This window comes from Vipera ursinii (genome assembly GCF_947247035.1).
Source record: "Vipera ursinii genome assembly, chromosome: 3".
Classification (NCBI taxonomy): Eukaryota; Metazoa; Chordata; class Lepidosauria; order Squamata; family Viperidae; genus Vipera; species Vipera ursinii.
In genome coordinates, this window is record NC_139516.1 from 52,406,198 (window position 1) to 52,427,237 (window position 21,040).

The 21,040-nt window shown below is 39.8% G+C and overlaps 1 protein-coding gene across 2 annotated transcripts; it reads left to right on the plus strand.

Annotated features, from left to right (window-relative positions):
- Positions 1-832: 832 nt before the first annotated feature.
- SYPL2 (synaptophysin like 2) lies at positions 833-19,183 on the plus strand. 2 transcript variants are annotated; one of them, XM_083357812.1, is made up of 6 exons: positions 865-1,067; positions 1,273-1,344; positions 6,114-6,238; positions 11,701-11,905; positions 14,140-14,331; positions 15,758-19,183. In XM_083357812.1, exons 1-6 carry the CDS (start codon positions 1,011-1,013, stop codon positions 15,884-15,886), a joined length of 780 nt encoding a protein of 259 aa, XP_083213938.1. In that variant the 5' UTR covers positions 865-1,010; the 3' UTR covers positions 15,887-19,183. The 2 variants fall into 2 exon arrangements, with proteins under 2 accessions (XP_083213939.1, XP_083213938.1); XM_083357813.1 differs by lacking the exon at positions 1,273-1,344 and having other exon boundaries at positions 833-1,067.
- Positions 19,184-21,040: the final 1,857 nt, after the last annotated feature.

A 21,040-nucleotide genomic window follows, 5' to 3' on the forward strand; every position in this document is an offset into this window, starting at 1 on the left:
TTTTACATCAAATGGAAGAAAGGCATCTTCCCGTCAACCACTCTGTGTTTGCAAGGGTTAATTTAATTTTCCAGACGGGCGTCGAAATCTGCGACATGCTCGCTTCGAAGCCCGCATCCCTTCAAACTTGATATGCATTTGCTTACTTGCATTGAAAGAAAGAAAACGACGCCCTTCCCCTCTCCCCCCCTACCACCTCAGCGCAGGGGTCTTCAAACTTGGCCCTTTTCTGACTTGTGGACTTCAACTCCCAGAATTCCTCAGCCAGGCATGCCTGGCTGAGGAATTCTGGCAGCTGAAGTCCACAAGTCATAAAAGGGCCAAGTTTGAAGACCTGGCTGAGGAATTCTGGGAGTTGAAGTCCACAAGTCATAAAAGGGCCAAGTTTGAAGACCCCTGTCTCACTGGCTGAGGAATTCTGGGAGTTGAAGTCCACAAGTCAGAAAAGGGCCAAGTTTGAAGACCCCAGTCTTAGCGCATTGGCCGAGCTCTGTGCCTCCCAGCACTAAAATGGTCGAAACGGACGTTCCCTTCGCAAGCAACCACCGCGGTCCCAATTACTTACACCTTGACCTACCCGCCGCTGAAGAGCGACCGAGCGAGGCGCGACCTTGCTTTCTGCCGCGGAGAGCAGAGAAGCCGCCGGGCGCCTCGGCTCGTCCGCCCCTTCGAACGAAGGCGGGGCCGCCGGCAAGGAGCGCCGCCCTCAGCGGCTTCAGCCGGCAGCCCAGCCCGCGCGGGAGGCGAGCCCCGCCGCCTGCTGTCGCGCAACGCGCTCCCTCCCTCCCTCTCTCTCTCTCTCTCTCTCACTCTCTCTCTCGGCGAGTTTGACAGGAGTTCCGACGGGGCTTTTTTTCGCCGCAGGTCCGCGGAGGAGGGAGCAGCAGCCGCCGCCGCCGCCTACGCCGCCAACTCCAGCCGGGGCTTCCCTCGCCTGGATCACTCCCCCGCCCACTCGCCAGAGAGGCAAAGAAGCCGATCTCGACCCGGCGACCAGCTCTTCTCGGAGCATGTCGGAATCCAGAGCCCAGGCAAAGGCGGCGGACGAGGAGTCTCCCAACCTGGTGGTAGGGCTCCTTCGCTTGCCGTTTTCTCCCCGCCTTGTTCTTTCTTTCTTTCTTTCTTTTTTCTTTCTGACTGTCCCTCACTTTCGGACGCCCCTTTCCTAAGTCTCCCTCCCCCTTTTTTTTTTTTGCTTTCCCTCCTGGCTGACCTGAAATCCCTGCCCTTGTTTCTCCCCCCCCTCTCCTCTTTTTTTGCTTTCCTTGCCAGGCCCAGCTGTTTGGGGGGATACGTTGGGGCCGCCTGGAGGAGCCCCTGGGATTCATTAAGGTGCTGGAGTGGGTAAGTTTGCTCTTTCGTGTGCAACTTTTCCGCTTTTGCCTCCTTCCCCCCCCCACCTCCTCCTCCTCCTCCTCCCCGTCCCGAACCTGGAAGGGAAGAATGATAATGCGCTAAAACTGTGGCCTTGGTGAAGTTTCATCAAGGGAAGGGGCCACACCAGGCTGGGAAATTGGACCTGGGCTGTGTGCAGGAGCCGGTTTTGCTGGAGAGAGTGCCTTCTCCGGCAGACCTTCTATGTGCAAGGAGTCTGGATTTATGGACTGGGGTATGTATGGGTACAGTGGCGAGCTGCGCTCACATTTCACTCAGGCGGGCTTAACCTTTTTGGAGCTCTGATTCTGCACATACCACGCCTTAACTTGTCCCTGAGCTCACAAATTCTCTCTCTTCTCAGCGTTCCCAAGAGGAGATTAGAAACTCTGGGTTTATTTAGTCCACAGCACAGACCCAGCGCTAGGAGACTCCACTCCAGGGCTGTAGTTTTGTGTGTCTGTTCCCACGGGAGAGGAGCATTTCAATTTGATCACTAGGAACATTTTCAGATTTCTACCCATTTTTAAGCAAAAGTTAAAGGGGGGGGGACTGAATAAGCCTTAAAGGACCCAAATCAACTCTCTATTTTTTAAAAAGAAAGAAGGAAAACCCACTTCCTTTTTAAAAAATAATATCCTGTTTTATATTATAAACATTCATATATAGCACTGTCATGCTCTACTGCCATTTGTTCTATCTTTAGACAATAGTGGTACTACTTAAACATGAATACATTTTGTCAAAAACATATGGTTAATGATTCCAATTTGTGTAATTGCACAAAGCATGTTCAATACTTGTTCAGACTCTGAAAAGAATCCGGGAGGAACTGAGTGGTAAGGAGGAAAAAAAAACTTGACCTAACAGCATTCTATTTAAGTGTGCAGCAGATTTGGATGAGTTTAAACTTCTGTGAAAACACATCTTAAGTACTTTAAAGATAATGCAAGTGGGTCCCCTAGTAACCGCAAGGACTTGTCTTTGCATGATGCATGGCTTGAGGACAGCAATATCTGCATTGCTATATGAAGATCCTGGTCATGGCAATTTTGTGCATTGAATGACTGGTTAAAGCATTGGATCGTAAGAATAATGTAGCTCTAATGTCTAATGACGACTGGCACAAGAAGACATTGCTCTTCTTAGATATGCAATATCAGTAGTTGTCTTCTTTCATTGTTTCAAATGTGTGCAAAGGGTTCTTTCACAGTCTACAATTGACACTTTATATTTTTTTTATTATGCTGTGTTGCTGCCTGACAAGATCTTTAGATTCACTAAGCACGATCAGATCTCTTTCCACTTTTTAGCTTTGTGATAGGACAGTTACATCAATCATCTCAAGAAGTTTCCATTTTAGAGCGTAGGCTAAAATTAGCATATGTTTCAAAAAGCAAGAAAGTTCTAATGATAAATCTCCTTAGCAAAAGTCATAGGGAACTGGCCACATAGTGACTGTATCTTGAAAGGATTCCTTGGTCCTACCAGATCTGTTCATTTTATTCAATGATAATGCCTTAACTACGAGAGAAGTATTAAACTACTGAAGAGATAAACCCAGATTTTTCATGTTTTCTTGCCTTGAGATATTTTTCATAATATATGGCTGCACAGACTATCTGCAGTGGTACAGATAGTACAGGTACTCCTCGACTTACGAGCACCATTGAGCCCAAAATTTCTATTGTTAAGTGAGACATTTGTTAAGTGAGTTTTGCCCCATTTAACGACTTTTCTTGCCACAGTTACTAAGTGAATGACTGCAGTTGATAAGTTAGTAACCCGGTTGTTCAATGAAGCGAGCGTCTCCATTGATTTTGCTTGTCAGAAGGTTGTAAAAGGGGAACCCATGATCTTGGGACATACCAAAGGCCATAAATATGAACCAGTTGCCAAGCATCTGAATTTTGATCACATGATTCTGGGGGATGCTACTACAAAGGTTGCAACTCTGAAAAACGGTCATAAGTCACATTTTTCAGTTCTGTTGTAACTTTGCCCGTTCACTAAACAAACTGTTGTAAGTCGAGGATTACCTGTACTTTCTGAGTACAGCATTTCCTTTTCTATACAGAAGCTTACTCTCAATTATATCTTTCACATCTTGAGAACCCCGGTATCTATGTGGTACTTTTCCAGTCTAGTCCCTTTTGTCTATAGAAAATATAAAGCTGACTCTAAATTCATAGAAGTCATCCCTTCAACAGTTTCTTTAGGGCAACTCATTACTGCTCAGAGCTGGAGCTTGATTTTTCCCCCTGGTGCACAAGTAGTGTTGAGGACTCTAGTGCCACCATTAGCTGTTAGGCGAAATCTGGAATTGCAGATAGACTGCAATTTACTGGAGCTCATGAAAGCAAAGTCGGTATTGGCTGCCAGTAAACATTTCTGGATACATTTTATTAAATCAAGACACAGGTAGTCCTCAACTTACAACAATTTGTTTAGTGACCATTCAGAGTTACAACAGCACTGGGAAAAGTGACTTCTGACCGTTTTCCACGCTTGCCACCAATGACTCGTATTTAGGATGGTTGCAGGGTCCTGGGAGGTCATGCAATCACCTTTTGCAACCTCCTGCCAAGCGAAGTCAATGAGGAAGCCAGATTCGCTTACTAACTGTGTTACCAACTTAACAACCCCAGTGATTCACTTGACACCCGTGACAAGAAAAGTCATGACACGACCCAAACTCACTTAACAACTGCTTCACTTAGCAACAAAAATATTGAGTTCAATTGTGGCTGTAAGTCGAGGACTATCTATACCTGGTTTATTAGGACAGGAACAAATGAGAGCCTGACAGATATAAAAGTTCGGTTGCTGTAAGAGTACAGTAGCTTTTTTCTGAGCTGTTTATATTATAATTTTGTTCCAGCTATTACTTTTAGTTCCATTTAAATGCTAAACATCCTGACAAAGCCTTTCTTTTACTCCTTTCTTTTACCATTTTTTCTTGTATCACTCCCTTTTCCCTGCACTTATACAGACACAACTAATTCTGAAGTTCTTCAGTCATAATGGTATTTAAGCAGCACATCTGCTAGCTTTCATCAATTTTCCTAGCTGAGCTTACGGAAACCCATAGGAGTACTGTGAAGCATTCATCATAATAACTGAATAGTTGAATTTTGCTTAGTTTGTTTGTTTATTTATTTATTTATTTATTTATTTATTTAAATCCCATTTATATCCCGCCCTTCTCCGAAGACTCAGGGCGGCTTACAATTTAAAGCACAAATCAATGTGCTTAGCAATAACCTTCATTCTAAGTATATGCCTGCTTATTAGGGCTTTCACACACCCCCCCCAAGCAGCATTATTACAAAGTCAGCTTAATTGCCCCCAACAATCTGGGTCCTCATTTTACCTACCTCGGAAGGATGGAAGGCTGAGTCAACCTTGAGCCTGATGGGACTCGAACCTGCACTAATTGCAGGCAGCTGGTGTTACTTAAGGAGGCATTAGCCCACTGCTCCACCAAGGCTCTTTTGGGTGGATGTTAGTCTCATCCTAGGGGTCTTCCAAACCAGGGACCAATGTCTGATTTAGGCTCTTTTCCCATAGCTGTCTTGTTATGAAGTTGAACTTACCGAGGATGTCTTATCAGTTCTTTGCATGACCCATATTGGTAGATGTGCATACTGTATGTGTGAGAGAGTTGAGCGTAATGTGTAAATGAAACAGTTTTCGTTCAACTGGCATTTCCCCCCCCGCCCCCCATTCACTTTTATCTGCTCTACCATGGTGCTTGAAAAATCCTCTTAATTTAGCTTTTCTTGATATTGATGCTTCGTTATTGTATGGTTCAAATCAAAACCGACAATTTTCCTGAGTTGAAACTTCATATTTTCTCTTGCCTATGCAGAGGGAGATAAGCTAGGCAATGCTAATAGGATCATAAGTGAAGTCTATACACAGCAAGAGCAGACTGAAATTTAATTTTGGTCTCTTCCAAAGCTAGCATCTGCTTTTATATACTATTAGTCTTGACTTTTTCTACAGCTTTTGCTGAACTTTGCTGATGTCCGGCATATCTCTGAATGGAATGATCTGTTAAATATGAATAAGTCTATCAGCTTCGAGCACGTTCTTATAATGTGGATTTCACTTTTTGGGTGGGGATTGATTTTATGTAGCTCCGGGCAATTGATATTGAAACAAAATATTTTTCATATATGTGCCATAATTGTTGTTTGTCCCATATTTGGGGTCAGACTTTAGCCAACCATTTAGCTTTCTATTGAAGCTGATGGAATTATTTCAGTGAGAGATGCATTTTTTTAAAGCTATTTGTTAAATCTAAGGATTCTAATATTGTTTACTATCCGGCAAAATAGCAAGGCATCTTGCTTTTTTTCAAAAAAAAAATTGATGTTTATTCTCTGATAGAAATTGAGTATTTTGGCTTCCAGCAAGCTATTTCTTTTCTTTCTTTCGTGATTTTTTTTTAACATATCCGAGAAAATACGCAGCTTTTTAAAGAAATGATCAGATTTGTGTATTGCTTGCAAATTGTTTCTTCAATGGTTGATGTGCATTACTGATTGATGTGGTTTATTAAAAAACACTTTTGGGCCATTTTAAACCTTGGTGGTTGTCTGCAATTTCTGGGGTCTTGGGATTATTCACAGGAGTTGGTAAAGCTAAATATGTTGTCTTGTTTAGAGAGGTTCTTTCCCCCCTTTTGATGGTTAGCAGGTTTAATCTTAAACTCCTCTCCCCTTTTTCTTCAGCTCTTTGCCATTTTTGCCTTTGGAGCCTGTGGTTCTTTCAGTGCAGAAACAGGGGCTACTGTGAAATGCACCAAGGCCCCTAAGGAGACAACTGCTATTACTGTGCAGTTTGGATATCCTTTCAGGTAAATGAAAAGCTGACTGAAGATATAATGTAAAATTAAACACTGTTGGTAATAGCCTCTGATAAAGGGGAAATGGTTAAATTATAATTCTTAGGGTTGGGTTGTTGTTTTTTTATGAAGATGTCCTTAAAACTTTTTCAGTGACAAGTAATTCTTTAACTATAATTGCTCAGCATTGCAGGCTATTTTTCAAACTATTCCTCTGGAATTGCCTTAAATCTCTTTAACTACTGATTCAAAATAAATCGAATTAAGCCGTGAAAGAGTGGTGTCATTACTACGAGGATAACTGGAAATTGCTCTGCAGGGTGTTACATCCAGAAAACTCACTTGAGCATTTTATCTTGGATATGCTAATTTTTTTTTTCCTTTTGAGTTTGTTTTTTTTAAAATCCCTCCAATTTTTCAGATCACTTCTGAGAATTCTTTTTGTGTTTTTAAAGTGACTTGTCATGCAGCATAGAGTATTACTACTCAGGAACCAAGGCCAATTGTGCCTTGATTGCACAGAGCAGATTTTATAGAGCTCTGAATCCCTTTTCTTTTTTTTCAATTGTTCAGAGATTTGGAGACTATTTGTGCAGAAAAATATAATTCATCTTAGGAACTAGTGCAGCGGTAGGCAACCTTGGCTCTTTTATGACTCCTAGAATTCCTGAGCCAAAGTTGCCTACCCCTGAACTTGTGTATGCATGCCACAACAGAAACCACTTCTGACCCATCGTTCAGACACAGTGGTCAACCAAGTGGCTATTGGATCTTTGATGATTGAAAAAGCGATTCAGTGACTTGTATACTATAAATAAGCTACATTCCATATATTGGATTATTTTTTTGTAAATTCAAAGGCAAATTCTTTCCTAAAAGCAATACTTTGGACAAAGGAGGAGTCAGTCTTTCTGATTCCTTAGCCTGCATAAAGCTATGTAAGCCCTGTAGACCGTTGAACAGAAGTTATAGTTAAGAAGTTATTTTTGTTCTTTGATTTCACAATGGGATGGATGGGAGAAAGCTGTGCCATACCTCTCTCCCTTTTTTTTTCTTTCTTTCTTTCTTTCTTTCTTTCTTTCTTTCTTTCTTTCTTTCTTTCTTTCTTTCTTTCTTTCTTTCTTTCCTATTCAAATAATAAATCTATTCCCAACCATGTAGACTGTAAAGATTAAGTCTATCTTCAAATCAAACTTGTTCTGGTGACTTCATGGCTATGACCATGCATTAAAATGATTGATTTATTACATGGCTATGACCATGCAGTTTTCTTAGCAACAACAATAGAAGAATTTTGCAATTGGTAACTTTCTAATTTGTTTTATTTTAATTTGTTAAAATAAAATGTTGTTTTATTTTAATTTCCCAGTCTAGCCTATAGCCCTGGGAAGCTCTGGTAGTCCTTTATGGTGACAAAACTAGTGGATCAGACAAATGCTGTGGATATAATTTATTTGGACTTCAGTAAGGCATTTGATAAAATAGACCACAACCTACTACTTGATAAGATAGAAAAATGTGGGTTAGACAGCATCACCTCCAAATGGATTCGTAGCTGGCTGACCGGCCGTACTCAGTATGTGGTCCTGAATGGAACTTGCATCTACATGGAGGGAAGTGAGTAGTGGGATGCCCCAGGGCTCTATTCTGGGCGCAGTGGTCTTCAACATCTTCATCAATGATTTGGACGAGGGGATAGATGGGGAACTCATATCAAATTTGCAGATGACACCAAGGTGGCAGGAATAGCCAATACTCCAGAAGACAGGCTTAAGATACAGAAGGATCTTGGCAGACTTGAACATTGGGCACTATCTAACAAAATGAAATTCAATAGTAAAAAAAGTAAGGTTCTACATTTAGGCAAGAAAAACCAAATGCACAGGTACAGTGTAGGTGGTACCTTGCTCAATAGTGGTAACTGTGAGAGGGATCTTGGAGTCCTAGTGGATATGAGCCAGCAGTGTGCTGCAGCTGCCAAAAAAATCCAACACAGTGCTAGGCTGCATTAACAGATGGATAGAATGAAAATCACGTGGACTGTTAGTACCACTTTACAGTGCCTTGGTAAGGCCACACTTGGAATACTGCATCCAGTTTTGGTTACCACGATATAAAAAGATATTGAGACTCTAGAAAGAGTACAGAGAAAAGCAACAAAGATGATTAGGGGACTGGAGGCTAAAACATAAAGAACGGCTGCTGGAATTGGGTATGTCTAGTTTAATGAAGAGGACTAGGGGTGAAATGATAGCAGTGTTCCAATATCTCAATGGTTGCCACAAACAAGAGGGAGTCAAGCCATTCTCCAAAGTACCTGAAGGTAGAACAAGAAGCAATGGATGGAAACTAATCAAGGAGAAAAGCAACCTAGAGCTAAGGGAAAATTTCCTGACAGTTAGAACAATTAATCAGTGGAACAACTTGCCTCCAGAAGTTGTGAATGCTCCCAAACTGGAAGTTTTTAAGAAGAGACTGGACAACCGTTCGTCTGAAATGGTATAGGGTTTCCTGCCTGAGCAGGGGGTTGGACTAGAAGACCTCAAAGGTCCCTTCTAACATTATTATTATTATTATTATTATTATTATTATTAGTAGTAGTAGTAGTAGTAGTAGTAGTAGTATTTATTATTAGTATTTTTTTTTAAATTCCATTTATATCCCGCCCTTCTTCGAAGACTCAGGGCGGCTTACAAGCTTAGCAGTAGCCTTCATTCTATGTATATGCCTGCTTATTAGGGCTTTCACACACACACCCCAAGCGGCATTATTACAAAGTCAGCTTAATTGCCCCCAACAATCTGGGTCCTCATTTTACCTACCTCGGAAGGATGGAAGGCTGAGTCAGCCTTGAGCCTGGTGGGATGCGAACCTGCACTAATTGCAGGCAGCTGGTGTTACTTAAGGAGGCATTAGCCCACTGCTCCACCAAGGCTCTAGTAGTAGTAGTAGTAGTAGTAGTAGTAGTATTTATCCAAGTATGCATTAGGCCTAATTTTGCTTAGCTTCCAGGTTCAAACATGTGCTACCACCTTCTGGAGATAAATGTTTTAAATTCAAGGCTTAAAAGGGACATTCCCATGTGAGAAAATTCTTGTTACACAACACTAACAGTGAATTAGAAAATGCATTGACCTGCAGTGGGAGAAAATACTGTGATCTTCAGAAAACTTTGTAGGTGAAGAGGTTAACTCAAATGTATTATTTTCGGGGGCCTTATCTCTAGAAGTATACCATCTGTTATTTTGTTTGGGGATGTACCTGTTCAGTTCTGACAGCTAGAAACAAACCCTCCCTTCTTCCAAAATATCAGCATCTCCAATAGGAGTTTATCCTCATTACAGACATATTCAGACAAGCATTACCATCAGCCTCCACCCATGCATCTATAAAGGGCCCATGTCTGAAATAGCTTGGTTAGAGACAACCAGATGAGGTGAGAATTCTGTTTCCAGCTGGGTACCTTGTTTCCAGATCGGCATCATCTCCAAGAATGGCAGGTGGAGGTCCCAGCTGCCTTGCACTTGTATCTCAGCATGTGGTTTTGGGAGTAGTTTGATTCCTTTCCTCCCCGCCCCCCACTGTGGTTCAAATATATTAAATTCTATTTCACATATGATATGTGGGGGAGAGCTGGATAAAAATAATATAGTCTAAAACTTTGAGACTTCCCGAGGGCAATTTTCATTGAGGAGTTTAGCAGATGTCAGTTGGTACTCTGTGGATTAACCCTGGCAAATCAGAGTGTGTAGCAAGAGTTGTATCATCTGAATTAAATTACAATAATAATTATGGTACAACACTTCTGAACTGTTGTTTCCATTTTTTCTTTCCTCTCACTTCCAGGTGAGCTTTGTTACAGCAGGTTACCAGCTGTGTAGGAAAGTGCTGTGCAGCCAAAAATACAATAAAAGCATTTTGAGAACTCTGATTTGCTTCAAGAGGAAAAGGAATATTTTTTTTGTTACAAACTTAAAAGCAACAGCTGACCCAATACAGCTGTCATTTATTGAGGGGTATATAAACCAGTAAAAAAATATCAGCAGTTCTTTATATAAATCTTAGTGATTAGACTTGGTGGCCTTGGTGATCCGTGCCCTTGCCAAAAACAAGAGGCAGCACTGGAGTGTGGATAATACCCTTGACTTCTTTTTGGTATGCCAGATCAGATAAAAGATTATATTTTCCTGGAGCACAAATCAGCACAATGAAAACTTTGTACATTACAGATGCCCTCACAAGGCTTTTGGATAAACAGAAACAAGATCTAAGTTGGAATGAAATCAGTGCATGAAAGATCTAACATGGTTATATCTGTGTGCATCTTTTGCTCCCTGCCAACATCTGATAGCTATAAATAGAGGCATGTCTGTGAAGTATTTTAAAATGCCTTTGACAAGAAGGGGAACAAATTGGAAGGGCTGTTGTGGTACTGGCAGTGACAGTCCAAAACAAAATACAGTATCTTAATGAATTGTATATGGGTTGAAAAACATTTTAGGTGGAATAGGTTCCTCCCTCCCCATCCTTTGAGGCCCTTTTGTCTCTTAATTCAGAATTATGTTAGGCACGGTTGCCAAGGATATAAACCTCTTTTCTCATAGATGTATTTTCATTGCAAGAAATTCTGCACATGCACTGTCAATTGTTAAACTACCATTACAGCAAACCCATAAATTATGGTTTGTAACAGAAACATCTCAAACAAATGCTTCTCCTTTATAATTTTTCCAAGATGCATGCTCAATAAGAGTAATGCAAAAAATAATATGGAAATACAATAAGGCAATCCATGATGTGATACATGGATGTGTTGGAAACAAGGAGAGTTTGCAAGTACAGAAAGTTATAAAGATGCATTGAGAAAGTAGATTTAGCTTTATTTTTTTTTCTTAACTGATACCTTTTTACTTTTTAAAAATCTTTTTTTACACTTTACATAACATTGCTTACTCCAAAAGGGTTTCCCCTTACATAAATTGAAAATTTTAAAGTAACTTCTCTTTAACTCATTAATTCTGATAATCTTTTTCAAAGAAGGCTTAGCTACTTTTTAATTCTCATTTATTAAAATTGGTGGTGGGGTTTGAGAGAATCTGCCAAAGGATTTTATTAGTGTGGTTATTGGCAAGAAAGGTTGATTTAGCATAAAGTCCTAGATGGGTGTACAATAAACAGAATTGGATAGGACATGAGGCAGTCTCATAAAATCTGGAGCCAAACCATTGTTCAGAAGTTTCTTTCAGACAGCTGTTTTGAAAAAGTTTGCGGTTCAGGACTTTTCATTTTTGTCTCGTAAGAAAAATGTTTAAAACCTGCAAAATACATTTTAATAAAGGTGGGAATGAAGCAAATATATTTTCCTCCATTCAGATCTCTAGATGTTAGAGATATCCTGTAGCCTAACTCTTCTGTGCTAAGTACTCAAATTACATTTAAGCTGTTTCTCTTGCTTTTGTTTTCAATTTGACCAGGTTGTATAAAATCCCATTTGATATGCCAGATTGTATTGAAGGATCAACTGCTAAAAGAGTGCTGCATCTCATGGGAGACTTTTCTGCACCAGCTGAATTCTTCGTGACTTTGGGTGTTTTTAGTTTTCTATATACTATGGCAGCTCTTGCAGTATATCTACGATTTCACTCCCTCTATAAGGAGAATAAGAAGCTACCTTTTGCGGTAAGATCTCAAGTTTGGTTTTCAGCTCTTTAGAGTTCAAGTCCTGCATCACAGAACCAGTTCTATACAAACACAAAGTAAACTCCTGTTGAAAGAAAAATCTTCATCAGGGTCCAGTCCAAGCTGGGAATAAACAAAATGGAGACTGCTTTAGAAATAAGGTTGGAGTTTATTGAAGAGCAAAGCCAGACAGAAGCGTGGCTTTGGGAAAGCTGACCACGGGTTGCTGGGAGTGGTGGTTTTTTATACCTTCTTGGGCTTTTGAGGTTGTTTCCTATTCCTGTTTGAGGCTTTGTATTTCCTGTGTTATGTACTTTGACCTGAGTCTGAGTGTGCCCATTTGGTATTGGTGGATACTTAATCCTATTATGTCCCCAAAGGTCATGTCTTTTAGACTTTGGGTGGGGTATATAGATTTTAGGGGTCTTTGCCTTCCTAATCTCATCAGCTTCTAGCTTCCAGGCTCCAACCTTACACCTTCATTTCTAAAAGCTACTTTCTGCTGCATTTTCTGGCTGGGGGGGGAGAAGTTTCTGCCTTTTTAAAAGATCCTATCCGTCATTCCTTTAGAGAAATATATTCTGCCTTTTTAATATTCCCCCAAATATTTCTTTCTCTGGATTCTTCCCACACTCCATTAAAAACTTGATCATTTCTGAATATGAAATCTGAGAAAAAGTGTACAAGGCTCCACTTGTATATTTACAAGTAGTCCTTGTTTAACCAGGGTTCAAATTAACATTGGCCTCATTGCAAAACATCACACACACACACACACACACACAGAGGATCATATAATTGCAGTCTGATTGCTTGGCAAGCTGTTCACATTTACAACCAGTTGCCAAGTGCTATGCAATAATGTGATCACCATTTGCAATCTTCAATGGGGAAGAAGCAGGAAAGGTTGCAAGATGCTGCCGCCTGCTAAAAGAACTCCCTCTCTCCTCTGGGAGCTAGCTAAAAGAGCTTGCATGCATGGAGCTGAAATCCTTCATGCCTGCTTGCATGGAGCTGAAATCCTTTAGCAGGGAGCTCTTTCAGCTAGCCCTCAAAGACAAGAGGGAGCCAAAATCCAAGCAGGATTTCAAGTCCTGACTGGAGAGGAAGCACCATAAGGCAAGGGGCGTGGATCCCTCAGGAAGGTGAGGAAAGGGCCTAGGAGGCTCAGTGCTGTCTGCATATGAGTATCTCTCTGCTCAGAGGCTGAAAATCCTGCTTGGATTTCAATAGGGGGGAATCTTCAGCTCCTGAGTGAAGACATACTTGTGCAGAGCCTACAGTGGATCTCCCAGGGTCTTCCCCAACCCCAAGGTAACCCAGGCTCCTTAACTAGGACTTTGTCCACTTAATAACCACAAGATTGCTTAATTACCACAACTGGGAGTGCCAAAGTTGTTGAATGAAGCAGTCCTTTTATTTATTTATTTGTTAAAGCGTTTGCCGCCTGTCTCGCCATGGGGCTACTCGAGGCAGCTTACAATAATAAAAAGGGAGAAAAGGAAAGGAATGCAGAAGGAATAGACCTAAAATAGTAGAACAATGAAATAAATAATGACAACGGAACGCAACAAGAATAAAACATTAATATGATAACCAAAAAGATGGATGGGTGGAAAACAGAGAGCAAGGGGGAGGGAGGTGCCATCAATCTAGCAGTCACTTCCAGTGTCAAACTCCCCCATTTGGTCCCCAGACAAAACCAGGTCTTCAGGTCATGGGATGACTTGCTTAACAACTGCTTCACTCAATGTCTGAGATTCCAGTCCCAATTGTGGTTGCTAAGTGAGGACTACCTGAATCCAGTTGGGAAGTCCTGCCCTCTCTGTTTTGTATTTTTCTTGACCTTGGAGCAGTAGCACAAGAAGAATCAACCTATGCAACAGTATTATCACCTGATTCATGTGAGGTACTTAGCCTGGATTTGCTTATTCATGATTTGTTGAATAAGCCACAGTTGGCTTATAAACCAATAACGGCTGAGGCAGCAGTAAACTATATAATGACTAGGACTAGGTGCAGCATGTGTACCTTGCCTACTATGGAGAGGAGTGGACATTGTTAGCCTACAAATAATGTGACATAAAAAGCTGCCTGGATTAAAATAAATGGTCTGCTCCTCATTTGGGCATGAATATTTTGGATGAAAGGATGTAGCAGAATGGAGCTACTGTCATGAAGTATACTAACCGTGACTCACTCTTTCTCTCTCTTTCTTTTTCCCCTTCATTCAGGACTTCTGTGTGTCTGTTTCATTTACTTTCTTTTGGCTAGTGGCATTTTCAGCTTGGGGCAAAGGTCTATCAGACGTGAAAGGAGCAACGCGGCCTTCCAGCCTTATTGCAGCCATGCCAGTGTGTCAGTTCAAAAACGCAGTGTGCAATGCTGGGGCCACTCCTTCTATGGGTTTGGCCAACATCTCTGTGGTAAGAGTTGCCTGGAAGTAATGTTGTAGTGAGTGGCTGGGAGGGGATGGGGACTTTAGCTGCACTATGGTCAAATATGGTGCCATTCCATTTCTTTCACTAAATCAGGGGTGTCAAACTCAATTTCATTGAGGGCCGCATCAGCATTGTGGTTGCCCTCAGGGGGCCGGGTGGGCGTGGCCAGGGTGGGCGTGGCCTACTGGGTGGGCGTGGCTAGAGTGCGTATGGCCTACTGGGTGGGCGTGGCCAGCTGTACATCGTTCGCATCAAGGGTACCTATGGGGGCCTGGGCAGGAGTGGGACAGATCTGAGGGTCTCTGGCAGAAGGAGGGTCTCTGGGCCAGGGCCAAGGCAGTGGGGACCGTTCCCTCACTGTTTCCAGGATGGCTTCGCATGAAACCACTTCGCGGGCCGGATCCGGCCCCCGGGCCTTGTGTTTGACATGTCTGCACTAAATCAAAACCAATCTGACCACCTACAGGGGTAGTGTGTTAAGACCTATTCTGCAGTAACTCTGAAATTACGTCATGAAAGAGGGTGAGCAAACACTGTTCTGTTTATAAACAGAAACTTCCCTTTCAGTTTGCTCAACAAGCAGCTGCTAATAAAGAGAAAGGCAAATCACAGTGATTAAAGAAGAATAAAGAACAGCATAAGCATACAAATGTGAGAACGTATATCTAAAATACTAGAGTTTAAAACATGGTCTTTTAACTTTTAAAAGGAAATACTGAAAAACAGTAGTGTGTTTAAAATAAAACTCAGGCAATCGAAATTGCTTGTAGAACCTTAGCCATCAGTACAAACATGCCTAATGAAAACAACAGTAAAAATGTTACTTGGAAGAGGTATGTTTTTAACATCCTCCCGAATATGTATACCGTATTCCTTGGGAAGGATTTAAGATTAACTACTATCCTCCAAGGCAGGAGAAAAAGAGAGAGGTCTGTTTCCCTGCTTATTGTAAGGTTCACATGGAAGCATACCCTGGCCCCAAACTGGGTGGGGTTTATGTTCTACTGAATACAATCATTATTATTGAAATTGAGGAGTATTAGCAGCTCCTCTTTCTTGAGCATTATCTTCTACTTAGGTTACAGTACTACTGACTTGATTGTTCAGTGGACAGAGAGCAAACAAATACATAATATCCAGTCACGGTAGTATAATTTCACAATGGGTACGCCAATTTCAAAATTATGTTCCTCTGTGACTTTGGATCTCACAAACATAAGTACGAGAAAGTAATGCTACTGCACGTGAACCTGTGTAAACCAGCAGAAGACTGTTGTTTTTCTGTTCCTTAATCATTGTGAAAAACGGAGCAAGAGGGCATTAAAAAGTACTGAACTGACTTTATATAAGTGCTCAGTGTTCACCAGTAGCCGCTTTGTATTAACTATGCACTTCTCCTTTTCTTTCTCAGCTGTTTGGTTTTGTCAACTTTATACTCTGGGCTGGAAATTGCTGGTTTGTTTTTAAAGAAACCCCGTGGCATGCACAGACCACCAACAAGGAAAGTTCTGCTGAACAAGGGGCTGTTGATAAGCAGTAAGGGAACCCCACCCCATTGAAGCCTTCTTCCCCCCCTTCCCAGATCAAGAACATGCATCCCATTGTACCTCCGTGCAGAAAATATGTCTTCTCTGCCATTTTTGCTACTGTTCAGCAGTCATATTGGCTTCCCTTTGTGACTGAAATGGGAGGCCTTTCTCCAGCTGCAATCATTGGTTCTCTTGTGGTCATAGATACACAGACTGATCCTAGTTACAACAAAACTCTTCTTTATTTGGATTTTTATAAGCATACGCTACTGTGCATTTTCACATCAGACACCTATCTTAGGATGTATGGCAATATGTCTTTACAATATGTCTTTTTAAAAAAAATGAAGCCAGTAGAGTTGAGTAAGAACATAGAGAAAACCAAATAATTAGAACCACACAACTTGGGATACCTAAGTGCCTTAAGGAGAAAATATGTCTACTTTGTAGCTATAATATGGTATATGTAGAAACAGTAACCTGCCACTTAGCTGAGCAGCAAAATAAAATAAAAAAAACTTTTTTTTTTACCTTTTACATTTGAAGGCAGGAAGAAGTGTGTAACATTTCTCATTTTGTATTATAGAGTATACATATTCTAAACATATTTTTGCTTTCATTAAATATAATTGATTACAACTTAAGATACTGTTTGCACACAGGTGTTTCGTTCAGACTTGCATGGCAAATATGGGAAAGGTTTTTTTTTTAAACAAATTGAAATAAGAGAAAGTCCTCATTGTTCATTTTGAGCCACAAAGGATAATCCTTTGCCAATGTGAGATGGTTTTGCTATTCCCTAGATTGCACACAAATATTGACCATCCAGAAGTAGCTTTCTAGAGTTGTGCCCTAGAATTTGACATCTGTTTCAAAATCTGCTTGAAATTTTGTTTTATTTTAAAACATTTCACCATCTGAACTTTTTTGAGAATGCAAACCAATTCCATTCACCTGAACTTAAGACAGCCCAAGCTTGGCTGAGAAACATACAGAGTGCAGATGGATTTTTTTTTTATAACTATTCTGGTATTGTTCAGAATCTTTGTGTCTCATAACTTAGCATAACTTTAAATCCTCTGTAATGGAAGTTGTTAATGCTTCATTTTTGGAATTGACTATCAGTCGACTAATGTATACTGATTTATATCTCAAATTTAGCTCCCATTTGGCTGCAATTGGCAACATCATACTACTGGCTTATGTCTATGGAGATTTTCAGTCATCCAGGTCATGGCTGTCCCAAAGGTGGTTTTTCAAGAGGCAACTGGACTTTCTTGCTTTTTCTTTGAAGACATTTTGCTTCTCATCCAAGAAGCTTCATCTTCATCTTCAAAGAAAAACAAGGAAGTCCAGTTGCCTCTTGAGAAAGCATCTTTGGGACATTTGATGGTGACATGAACCACCCTAATCATCCAAGTTGGTATGAGAAATTCTTAAGGAAGCGTTTAGCATCTCTGTTAGGTAGAGGACGATTGTCAGAAATTAAGAGTAGTATAATAAATCAACCTTTTCCTTTCCTCCATCTTTTTGATTAGAAACAACTTGCTCTTGAGAATATCAGCTATTTTCAATCTATTTCCACCGCCCAATCCTTAAAACTCTTTTTCCATAGACTTAAACTTAAATGGGGGGGACGGAATAACTTTTAGGAAGGTGGGGGATGCCAGAGTATGGAAGGATGAGTATTTTCTCTGTTGAATTAAATCTATTATATCAGATTTTGTTTGGTCTTGGACTTTCCCTTATTTCCACATCTTCTTTTATCAGCAAAGGGAGAAGAAATCTTAATATTACTAATATTGGTGCTTTGTTAGGTGTGGGACCTTCATATTAAGCAGGCGTCCTTTGTATTTTTTGTAAAGTTCATTTTCTTCCTGAATTTTTATTACTGATATTTCTTCACCACAATAATAGTTTTTAGGAAATCCTGCGGCATTTTGGCATTGAAACTACAATATGTAGTTTCCTACTGGCCCTGCAGTGTCTTTTTTTTTAAAGAAGAAAAGGGTTACTATAAACAAAAAACTGATTGACTATCCTTTTAGAATGAGTTTCTCTGCTAGTCAATCATTATATGTGCTTCTATCAACAAATTAGTCCATATTTAGACTAACAGCTTCTAGCTAATAGTGTGTTTACATAATCACTCATTTCAAGGAGTTCTATATTTTTTTTCTGAAACACTGAACCTACAAATGTAGTTAGATATGTTTGTCTTTCATCTTGTTTATATCTTTGATTCTTTCTTCTGAATCTTACAGATTACTTGCTACCTTTGCAAAGATTTGTCCAAGGTCCTCAATTAATAAAAATCAATGTTACCATTTTATACCAGTTGATCTGACATTTGTGCAAATATGGAACAATACTTTGTAAATTGATGCTGTAGGCAGGAACAAGTATGGTGCATGCTGCCCATTTGGCAGTGAATATTCTTAAAAAGTATATGATAATGGCATGCCATTGGTCATGCAAATTCTGCAAGCCACTTTCTGACTTAAAATATGGTTTCTTCTGTATTCGAAATAAATACAATTCTGTTACACTTGGCATTTCTTCTATACCCAACACAGAAGAGAGCTGTATAGCAGCTGACCAGGCAGCAGGTGCAGATACACCCATTACATTGAATCCAAAGTCATCCTAGATGACTGACTCCCTGTTTTTAGGCTGTATCTTGGGCATGACACATGCTAGGAAAAATGAAGGGCCACTGCTTTTGCTGCCTTTGGATTTTTGAAAGTTGAAGCATAGCATTTCTACAAATTCAGTCTAGCAAATGGTGATTAATGATATGGAACTAAGATGCTCATGATGTCTATCTTCTCTGTCCTGGAAAAATAAACATTTCTATTGAAAGTGGAGCAACCAATAGCTCATTATTGAATTCCGGGAATCAATTCTGCCTACTTTCTCAGGAATTTTACTCTTCTAATGACAGGAAATTGATTATTTTTACTCTCCTAGTGATTGTTAGTATTGTTCTTATAAAATATTTTGAGAGTTCACTTTGAAGGACTATAGCCTTTATGTAAGCTTACAGTTTTGCTTTGATCTATCTCCAATCTAGTTCCTAAGTATAATTGCCTTAAAGACTACTGTATGTTACTAAACTGGCTATTTTCTAGAGATTAATTGACATAAACGTTGTTTGGGGACCTTTTTATTTGGTGTAGCATATGCCAAGCTTTACAAATATTCACATACACATGCTTGTCAGTATGTGGTTTCTTCTGACTTTTAAACTTATAATATATGATGGGCAAACAACAAAAATTTGTCTTGTCAAAAATTTGCAAGCGATTTTGTAGCCAAATTATTGCCTATGTTATATATTTTCTCTGTTATGTTGTGGTTACAAAGTGGAAAGGATGAAAAAGATTCCCAATGTGATCTGAACTCATTGTGTGCATTTAGGGTGATTGGTTGAAATGCCTAACTGAATAGTAAATATTCTATGTAGAATACATCTATGCTCCATAAATAGTCAAATACTTGTAAAGCATCTAGTTGAAATTTTCGTACAATGCCAAAATATTCAGAACAAGAGCATCTATTTAGGTTGCCCAATTTCTAACCATCAATCTCTAAGTCATTTGTTTCATTTTTACCTAGTTTAATACAATAAATTTGTTTCTAATATGCAACTAAAAATATACCTTTTTAATGGCAACCGAGTCAAATATTTGCTGCCTTCTAAGTGATAATCTCTGAAATATTAGAAGAGTGTTATCAAATTCTTGTTGTATTCTTCTCTTCAAGTTAAACATATTTCACCATGTCCACAACATTTGAGGAACTTAAAACATGGCTATGTGTTTTATCTGAAAGATAGGATTATTTATTCCAACATAAAAATTGGATAAAAATAACAAATCCAGTCTAAATATCTGGCTGACCTGATGGAAACCATAATAATGACAAAACCACTGGCTAGCAGTTGATTGCAGTCTGCCCTCTTGTCTCTAGTTTATAATGAAGCCTTTTTTGCTCTCTTTACCACTACTCACTGTATTAATCTATCCAAAGCATATATTCAAAAGGCATTGAAGAAAAAACTGTATTGACATATACTTGGAAGGCTTTTCCATTCTGACCTTAAAACAAAGTTTTGTGAGGAAATAAAAAGAGAAGGCCAAGATCATCCATGGAATTTCGTGAGTGTTGGGGGCTTTGACCTTTCATTCTGCAAGATACCTCAACAAAATAAAATAACATAAAATATTGGAAAGCAAAAAATCGTATTGATTTTTTTAAAACATAGGCATAAATCCCTTTTTACCTTGTTGAAAACAGTGTGGAAAAGGATGTGGAAAGTTAGAGTTTAATAGCCTCAATAACTTTATTCAGGTACCGTAAGTGAAGAAAAGTCCTATTTTGCATTTTAAAAAATGCTAAAAACAACATGCTCTTTATTTATTTAAAATTGAAACATACATAGATATTGCTGAAGATGCCACTTTCCATTATTTGTAACAAGGCGTGTCGTGCATATTGTCAGACTCACTGCCATACGATGCATTGTCTACTTCCTGGTGTTTTCATGGAAGTCTGCAAAACTTCCCCACCCAGACTGATTCTGATTTGGTGAAGTCAAGGGAAACAACTGTTGGATCAACTGAGGACACAAGAGCCACTGCTGGCACTGTGATGAGAGAGGTGTTCTGATACTTACTGTATTAAGTCAGCTCTATTTCCATTTAAGAGCCAAGATTAAGATTGTATTGACGTCACAGTCCACAGTTGCATTCATAATTGAACTGGATCTTAAGTTTGGCCTCCCTAATCAAATGTCCACATTCAGTTTGATAAACTATATTCCTCACTCAAAAGACAACTGGTCAGCTAACTGAATTTGCTAATCATTATGAAATGAAGACCTCTATGCACGCTGTAACGGCATACCGTACAGCCTACCAAATTAATGGGGGGTGGGTGGAATTCCACTGTTATTCCAAGTTCTCGACAATAGCAACTCTCATTTTTTAAACCAACTTGATCCAGTAAGAATTGCCCAATGCATTTCGGTTTTTGCTTTTCATAATTGCATACTAACATCTTTGGTCATGAAAAATAACTTGATAAAATTTTGAAGTGCCATCTTTAGTAAAAGGAAAACTTAGAAATACACATAGCAGTTTCAGAACGTTTCAGATATAATA

Bases quoted from the DNA above. Each gene is read 5' to 3' on its own strand.
- SYPL2 (XM_083357812.1), top strand. From the start codon at position 1,011: ATGTCGGAATCCAGAGCCCAGGCAAAGGCGGCGGACGAGGAGTCTCCC. The intron at 1,068-1,272 runs GTAGGGCTCCTT...TTTCCTTGCCAG, and splicing joins AGGAGTCTCCCAACCTGGTG to GCCCAGCTGTTTGGGGGGAT. The intron at 1,345-6,113 runs GTAAGTTTGCTC...CTTTTTCTTCAG, and splicing joins TCATTAAGGTGCTGGAGTGG to CTCTTTGCCATTTTTGCCTT.